The sequence below is a fragment of the Zychaea mexicana genome, assembly GCF_025766255.1.
Source record: "Zychaea mexicana strain RSA 1403 chromosome Unknown BDB00scaffold_311, whole genome shotgun sequence".
Taxonomy (NCBI): domain Eukaryota; kingdom Fungi; phylum Mucoromycota; class Mucoromycetes; order Mucorales; family Lichtheimiaceae; genus Zychaea; species Zychaea mexicana.
This window is the reverse complement of record NW_026516974.1, coordinates 1-7,911: the sequence shown is the minus strand read 5'-3', so window position 1 is coordinate 7,911 and position 7,911 is coordinate 1. Positions and strand designations below refer to the sequence as shown.

Below are 7,911 nucleotides of genomic sequence, written 5' to 3'. Positions count from 1 at the left end.
ATATATTTAGTTATTAAGTTTTATTTTTAAATAATAGATAATGATCAATATAAGTATTGGGGTTGTACGTCTTGCCATTTGTAGCCCAATTAAAGTATTTCGGTATGCTTGCAGAGTCTTTTCCATTTTCTGCTTGGCAATGCTGGCTAATTCAATTAAGGGGATCAAGTAGAGCACAAAGTCGTCCGAGCACGTTGGATATGATATAGGTCCGATTCATCGAACCCTCGAGACGTAACCCTTTGGAACATCCATGTCCAGCATAGTGATTCGGTTGCCTGTTTCAGTTTATTGTAATATTGGTTTTTCCATATGACTCGCCCTCAACTTGTTTATCATTTTGCGTGCGAGGCAATTTCATGCGAGGTGAAGAATACATAACACCACTAGCATAGAATTATCCCGTATACAAAATAAAAAACAAGTATCAAGCGAGGACAATAGGAGCAAAATCAATGAGAAATGGTCCACAGGTTAGTATCACTACATGTCTGAATGTATGTTGCTGAACCTCTTACCATGAATGGCATATCCAACGATTTCAACCTTGCGAATCAGCTTGGGTGCTTCTTAGACAATCTCCCAAAGTTGGTCTTACATGACAACGGGCATTTTCACCATACCATCTTTCCATTCCTTCGTCTGATCTGCTTCGCTTACAACTTCCATGCACCCCAGTTCCTTTCCACCACTGATATAAATGGCATCCATTTTTCTTCCCATCGCCTTTCGTTGAACTTCTTCAACTGCAGAAAGTTTGCGCTTGCTATTGGATGCTGTTGCGTTTGCTTTGCTGGACTTTTCTTTGCTGTATGATATATAAAAACACAATCATTGAAATAATGCATTAGTTCATATGTTATTAAAGTGATGGTGTGCATAATTGCTATCGCATACCTGTAAGCAGTGATCGGCGAGCCAATGAAGACAGTGTTGATGAAGCCCCACATCTGGTACTGTTTGTCAGACTCAAGATATCCTTCCTTGACATCAGCATGCTTCATGCAAAGGAGCGAAACAGACATCAAAGTCATCGTCAACCATACGAGAAGAGGATCATCGATAGGATCGTGGACAATCTTCTGTGCATATTTATAAACGTCCTTGGGCGTTTTCTACAAATAGCGATATAATACCAAAAGGGTTAAGAACATACCACAATCATCATAATCCGTGTTTGTTTTAACTTACTACTGTTTGAAGAAGTTCGGTCAACTTATCAGCGATGCATTCGGTCACAGGCAACAACAGCGGGTTGCCATGATCTTCTTCTAATTCGCCCAATTCGTCTGTGGTGAAAACGCTTTCCCAATGATCGTCTTCAATATCAAGGATTAATGATTGACTTGGGCTGGTGTAAAAATGAGTAATTTAATTTGAGCATCCATGGTTAAGCATAACATATCAAGGAAAAGTTTTTTTTTTTTTACTTACGGGTGGTAGTTGCATTTTCGTGCGAATTCCATTATTTTTTCTTCAACTGCTTTGGGCTTCTCCTTCTTTTTTGCAGCTTCTTTTTCTGTTGCTTTGAGTGTCCAGAACTTTTCCAGATCCAGTTTTGCGAACATCTTGTCAATTTGTTGTTTTTCTTCTTTGGTCAACAATTTGCTCGAAGCTGTTGATGTTGATTTTGCCTTGGCTTTGGGACTTATTGATGGTGTTGCAGGTTTTGTTGTTGTGACAGCAGTGGCTGGGCCATTTCCTTGCGTTACTTCCATTTTGTCTTCTAGTTTCTTTTTGATATTTTCAAAGGATGGCTCAGCTCGAATCTGATAAATATATGATTGAATGTCAATTGTATCAGTAACACGTACGTATATAATTATATAGCATTTCATTTTTAATTGTAATAACGCGTACAAGAGTAATTTCAGCATCGCACGTGGCTCTTTCCAGCTCGTATATCCAAAATGATTTGAGATCATCGATTGCGTTTTCTTTTGTTGCATCGCAACTGCTGACAATATCATCGGCGAGGTGATCGATGATTTGTTGGTAAGAGATTTTTTTTGTTGTTTTTGAGAGTTCGGAGATTGCTATTTTGGATATTAAAAGAGTGTCAATGCTATTTGTGAATAAATCAGAACTAGATACACACCTTTTTCAACCAAGCTGTGTTCTGTCATATTGGGTTCGACCCTGTCGTTGTCGATGAAGTTGCAATGGAAATACCAACAAAATAAACGTTAACAATAGTTTTTAGATGTATTTATGAGAGGTTCATGCTAGTTATATTGAAACTCCTCGGTATACCTACTTTTTGCTTTGATAATAAAACTTCAAAAACCACAGGAAGTAACAAGACACAATATTTTGCGCGAAGGGAAGAAGGAAAGAAAAGGGGAAAAAAATTTATTGCTATCAGTGGCTAAATGAGTGAAAATTTTTCTTAGCTATTCCATTCTTGGGAGGTCGATCCACAGTTTTCCTTTTGCCCTTTTCGAAGAAACGCCATTTTATTGTTGGATTTAACCCAAAAGTTCACAAAAATGTGTAAGTAAATAATAGTACCATGACACCATTATAATTAATTTAATAGATTGATGTTACGATTGATATGATATTCATAAAAGTAGCATCCTTTAATCTTAACTCCATATGAAATAGTTATTGAGCTTCTTTTTACAATCTTTCTATTTAATACTAAACCCTTTAATCTGGCATACTCTAAATCACATTCCTCTATTTTCTTAATTTCTTCATTAATAGGATTTAACATTAAACTATAAAGATCATTAAGATCATCTTTCATATCAGATTCAACTAAATTAACTTTACTAGCTAGATCAAAATCAGAAATCATTGCAGCTAAATGTTGTACACCATTACATGTTGCATCTAAATAAATTGGTAAACTAGAAATAAAGTTTAATAGATCCTTATTATAACCTTGTAACTCAAAACAAAAAGCTAAAAATAACATAGGTTCATTAGCTTTTCTCCATAATCCTGAATTTAAATTTAAGATTTTTGAAAAATGTTGATCAACCCATTCTAATCTTTTGGTAATAGATAATTTATTTAATTCAAAAGCATTTGCTCTATAAACCTTTAATGAATTTAATCCATTTTCAGATAATACATTACCTTTTTTGAATAACAATAATGATCTTGCTAATTCACCACCTTGGAAATTTAATTCACCCCCTTGGCAATAAACTCTTCCTCTCTAGTCTAAAAAGAAAGTAAAATAAAATTGTTCAACATCTCTATAAAGTTTAGCAATAGTTAAAATTGAATTATTATATAAGAATTTACTATTATAAGATGTAATTTCAAATTCTTTTTCTTTTTTATTCTTTTTAATAATCTCACTCATTTCATCTGTCTCCTTATGTAATGTTCTAATAAATAAATCATCATTAAGTGGCAGATTCATTAAAAGATCTAATACTTTAAGATTAATATTGAAACCAATAGATGACATATAATTAACCATTTTAATTGTCATTTTATTTATAAATTTAATATTTGACTCAGTAAATCTTTTACTTCTAATTAAAGGATTAAAATTCTTAATATTATTAGTAATATATCCACCATATGTCTTAAATTCTTTGTTATCATTTAATTCCCAATAAATAGGTGGATATACTATAGGTAATTCATGACCATCAATCATACCTAAATATTTAATATAGTTTTTCAATTGGTAACTAGGAATAATTTCTCTATGAGTTTTTTTACTTTTAACATCATATCGTTCTAAGATATTAAAAAGATCACTTTTCATATCTAAATAACTAATAACAGTACCACCAATATTAATAAAATTCTCTTCATTCATTGTAAAATTTTTTAAATATAAATTAAAAGTTACAATATCCTTAGATTTATCATCAACTTCTTTAATATATTTTTGATATAAACATTCTTTATATAAAGTTTTTCCTAATCTATGAAATAAAGTAGTAACTGATTGTACTTTATTATCTTCATATTTCATAATAAAGGGGATTAACAAACTTAAAATCAAGAACAGCATCAAGGATTTATCTATTTCTTTAAACATAAAAAGATATTTTTTGTTTCTAATATATTTTTCATTTTCAAAATACATTTTTAAATCGTCTTCTAAGAACTTATAGTTATTTAAAAGTATTCTAAACCTAGGATTTGTATTTAAGAAATCCTTAGACTTACTCATTTTTTCTAGTTTTTTCAACCATAAAGAATGTAATTTTTCTTCTAAATTTAATTGTTTTTCTTTAAGAGATAAAATATCGTTTGATAAAATTTCTTTAATAGTAATATAACCACTAGAATTTTTATTTGTAAGAGAAAAATCTTTTAAATCATTAAAAGTTGAATTTAAAATATTATTTTCTGAAGGGTTTTTATTTATACATACAACTGAAGGTAATAAAGCTAAAAGTAAATTATCCGGAGTATTAATCTAGATATTACTAGTAATTAAACCATCAGGTGTTTTAATCCTGATGTAACTTGAAATAAGCTCTGTAAAAGAGTTTAAATCGCAGGTATTCGAAGGGAAAATAGGGCAATCGCTAAAAATATAGAATAAGTTTGTAAACATCATATTTTTAAAGTAAGTAAGTAATTAGATAGTATCTAATTTTTAGTAATGATTTATTTAGTTTCAACATTAATTATCTCTACTTACAGTACCGCCACGAGAAGACATAAATCAAGGTACCGGGGGAGAATTTTATAAAATAATAATAAATATTGATATCATAGGAGATTATTTATTATTATTATAAAATAATAATAATAATCTTTTATATAAATCATTAACCCAGAATGATTCGTTTAAATAATAGCAAATAACTAAAATTCCAATATGACATAATAACATAATTATTAATAATACAAAATTATTCCAATCTTTTAATGAAATAATAAGGCAAACTAATTTATGTAATAAAGGTCTATTCTTAATAAATTCTCATTCTTCAATTTTAATTCGTTTACTTAACATACCTATAATTAAAAAGAAACAACCAAGAATTCCAATAAATGTAAATAGACAAACACATAGAATTAAAATAGGACTGGGATTTCCATCACTACCTCTAAAATATTCATTTAATAAATTAAATACATCTTGTGGATTTTCAATGAATTTTGAAATTAATTCTACAAAATTATTACTATTTTCATTTGGAGAATTAATTTTGATGTTTCCATCTAGTGGAGGACTACTAAATCTTTTAATAGAGTGATAATACATTCTTTCATACATTTCTCTCATTTTTTTTCTTTCTTCATAGTTACGATTCATCATTTCACCTAATCCATAAGTAGTAAAACCACCAATAGTACCAACAACACTTAAGAACAATCCATTTCTAGGATTTGTTTTTGCAATTTTAACTGCAGCAGTTATTGTTGTTCCAGAAATAGTTCCTGCAGCAACTCCAGGAGAAGTAATTGGTTTATCATTATTAGAATTACTATTTGATGGATGATTATTTGACCCTACACCTCCATCTCCAAAATTAACATTAAAAGTATTTTTTGATGAAGGATTTGTATTAGATGAATTAGGGGCAGAACTTATATAAATTAATAAACCTAGTAATACTAAACCTAAAGAGCCTGTAAAAATGTTAGAAAGATTATTATTTAAGAAGTGAATAAATTCTATAAAATAAAGATGAATAGAATCAACTAGAATATTAGGAATTAAAAATACAGATGCAAATCTAAAATGATTTTTATCTGTAGAATAGTAATACTTATGTTTAATAAACTTAATAATGGATAGAATATTATTCTGTAATAAAGAATAATAAGTTTGTAATAATCTATTACATCCATAAATAATTATTTTAAACTAATAAGTAGAAATAATACAAACTAAGTTTAAAGTTAATCGCAGGATACGAAGGGGGAATAGGGCGATCGCTAAAATTTTAAAAGACATTTTTGTAAACATTTTTTTTAATAAATTAATAAAATTAGATAGCATCAATTAAATAATACTATTTTTTTAAAAAATAAAGACATTTAGTTTCTCATTAAATAATGATACTTATAGAATCCACCTCGAAAAGGTATGTCTGAATAAGATCCTATCTAGAAGGAAAGAAGTATGTTTGTTTTCTTTCCTTCTAAAGGAGGATATATAAATAACAGTTTCGTGTTAAACCCATTACCCTTCTAAAGGAGGATATGTAAATAACTGTTTCATATTAAACCCATTACCCCCCTCAACCTTGCGAATCAGCTCGGGTGCTTCTTGGACAATCTCCCAAAGTTGGTCTTACATGACAACGGGCATTTTCACCATACCATCTTTCCATTCCTTCGTCTGATCTGCTTCGCTTACAACTTCTATGCACCCCAGTTCCTTTCCACCACTGATATAAATGGCATCCATTTTTCTTCCCATCGCCTTTCGTTGAACTTCTTCAACTGCAGAAAGTTTGCGCTTGCTATTGGATGCTGTTGCGTTTGCTTTGCTGGACTTTTCTTTGCTGTATGATACATAAAAACACAATCATTGAAATAATGCGTTAGTTCATATGTTATTAAAGTGATGGTGTGCATAATTGCTATCGCATACCTGTAAGCAGTGATCGGCGAGCCAATGAAGACAGTGTTGATGAAGCCCCACATCTGGTACTGTTTGTTGGACTCAAGATATCCTTCCTTGACATCAGCATGCTTCATGCAAAGGAGCGAAACAGACATCAAAGTCATCGTCAACCATGCGAGAAGAGGATCATCGATAGGATCGTGGTCAATCTTCTGTGCATATTTATAAACGTCCTTGGGCGTTTTCTACAAATAGCGATATAATACCAAAAGGGTTAAGAACATACCACAATCATCATAATCCGTGTTTGTTTTAACTTACTACTGTTTGAAGAAGTTCGGTCAACTTATCAGCGATGCATTCGGTCACAGGCAACAACAGCGGGTTGCCATGATCTTCTTCTAATTCGCCCAATTCGTCTGTAATGAAAACGCTTTCCCAATGATCGTCTTCAAGATCAAGGATTAATGATTGACTTGGGCTGGTATAAAAATGAGTAATTTAATTTGAGCATCTATGGTTAAGCATAACATATCAAGGAAAAGTTTTTTTTTTTACTTACTGGTAGTAGTTGCATTTTCGTGCGAATTCCATTATTTTTTCTTCAACCACTTTGGGCTTCTCCTTCTTTTTTGCGGCTTCTTTTTCTGTTGCTTTGAGTGTCCAGAACTTTTCCGGATCCAGTTTTGCGAACATCTTGTCAATTTGTTGTTTTTCTTCTTTAGTCAACAATTTGCTCGAAGCTGTTGATGTTGATTTTGCCTTGGCTTTGGGACTTATTGATGGTGTTGCATCCGTTTAACAAAAGAGCAAATTATGGAATGGTTTATAAAACATGAACGTATTGGTTATCGAATTGAAAAGGCAATTGCATGTGATGAAATTGCACCAGAAACCAATGAGAAACATGTACACATATGGATACAAGAGCGGTTCGACACAAAAACAGCACGTAAATTCTTTACTATTGATGGTGTTACTCCAAATATTAAACCAGGTGGTAATCCACAAAAGTCTATTAGCTATTGTATGAAAGGAAAAGATTATATTTGTTATAATATGGATCCAAATTATGAAACTAAAACTAGAAAAATGCACCAACAGTTACTTGGATATCAATTAATTACTAAGCAGCTTAATATGTGGAAGGCTACCGAAATGTATCCAGAATTGCTATAGAAATATGATACTGTAAAATCAAATTTAAATTCTTACTTTCATGATGCAGATATGGAAAATAACCCTGGAAATAAATTACATAAGTGGTCTATGTTTGGTAGTGAAACAATGTTTGGTGGTAAAAATCAGATACCACAATACTGGATTGTAGGTCCATCAAATGTAGGTAAGACATATAACATTGATGTATTAGAACAAGGTGGCCATCGAGCATATCTAATGAATAA

The 7,911-nt window shown here is 31.0% G+C and overlaps 4 protein-coding genes across 4 annotated transcripts; all 4 read right to left on the bottom strand.

Moving 5' to 3' along the window:
• Window positions 1-594: 594 nt before the first annotated feature.
• BDB00DRAFT_880667 (uncharacterized protein) lies at window positions 595-2,126 on the bottom strand (the record flags this gene model as incomplete). The annotated part of the gene is made up of 6 exons (XM_053128029.1): window positions 595-808; window positions 898-1,115; window positions 1,192-1,351; window positions 1,435-1,769; window positions 1,861-2,036; window positions 2,099-2,126. 6 exons carry the CDS (start codon window positions 2,124-2,126, stop codon window positions 595-597), a joined length of 1,131 nt encoding a protein of 376 aa, XP_052972064.1.
• A 401-nt stretch (window positions 2,127-2,527) lies between these two features.
• BDB00DRAFT_777867 (uncharacterized protein) lies at window positions 2,528-3,136 on the bottom strand (the record flags this gene model as incomplete). The annotated part of the gene is made up of 1 exon (XM_053120332.1): window positions 2,528-3,136. A coding segment is annotated over one exon (609 nt), but the record flags the coding sequence as incomplete, so codon positions are not given.
• On the bottom strand, window positions 2,792-3,678 carry BDB00DRAFT_985628 (uncharacterized protein). Its single transcript, XM_053130029.1, has one exon. It carries the CDS (start codon window positions 3,620-3,622, stop codon window positions 3,170-3,172), a length of 453 nt encoding a protein of 150 aa, XP_052972062.1. The 5' UTR covers window positions 3,623-3,678; the 3' UTR covers window positions 2,792-3,169.
• Window positions 3,679-6,229: 2,551 nt separating this feature from the next.
• BDB00DRAFT_880666 (uncharacterized protein) lies at window positions 6,230-7,201 on the bottom strand (the record flags this gene model as incomplete). Its single annotated transcript, XM_053128028.1, has 4 exons — window positions 6,230-6,443; window positions 6,533-6,750; window positions 6,827-6,986; window positions 7,068-7,201. 4 exons carry the CDS (start codon window positions 7,199-7,201, stop codon window positions 6,230-6,232), a joined length of 726 nt encoding a protein of 241 aa, XP_052972061.1.
• Window positions 7,202-7,911: the final 710 nt, after the last annotated feature.

What these genes read in the sequence shown, in the direction of transcription:
- BDB00DRAFT_985628 (XM_053130029.1), bottom strand. Translation starts at nt 3,622, where the DNA reads ATGATTGATGGTCATGAATTACCTATAGTATATCCACCTATTTATTGG.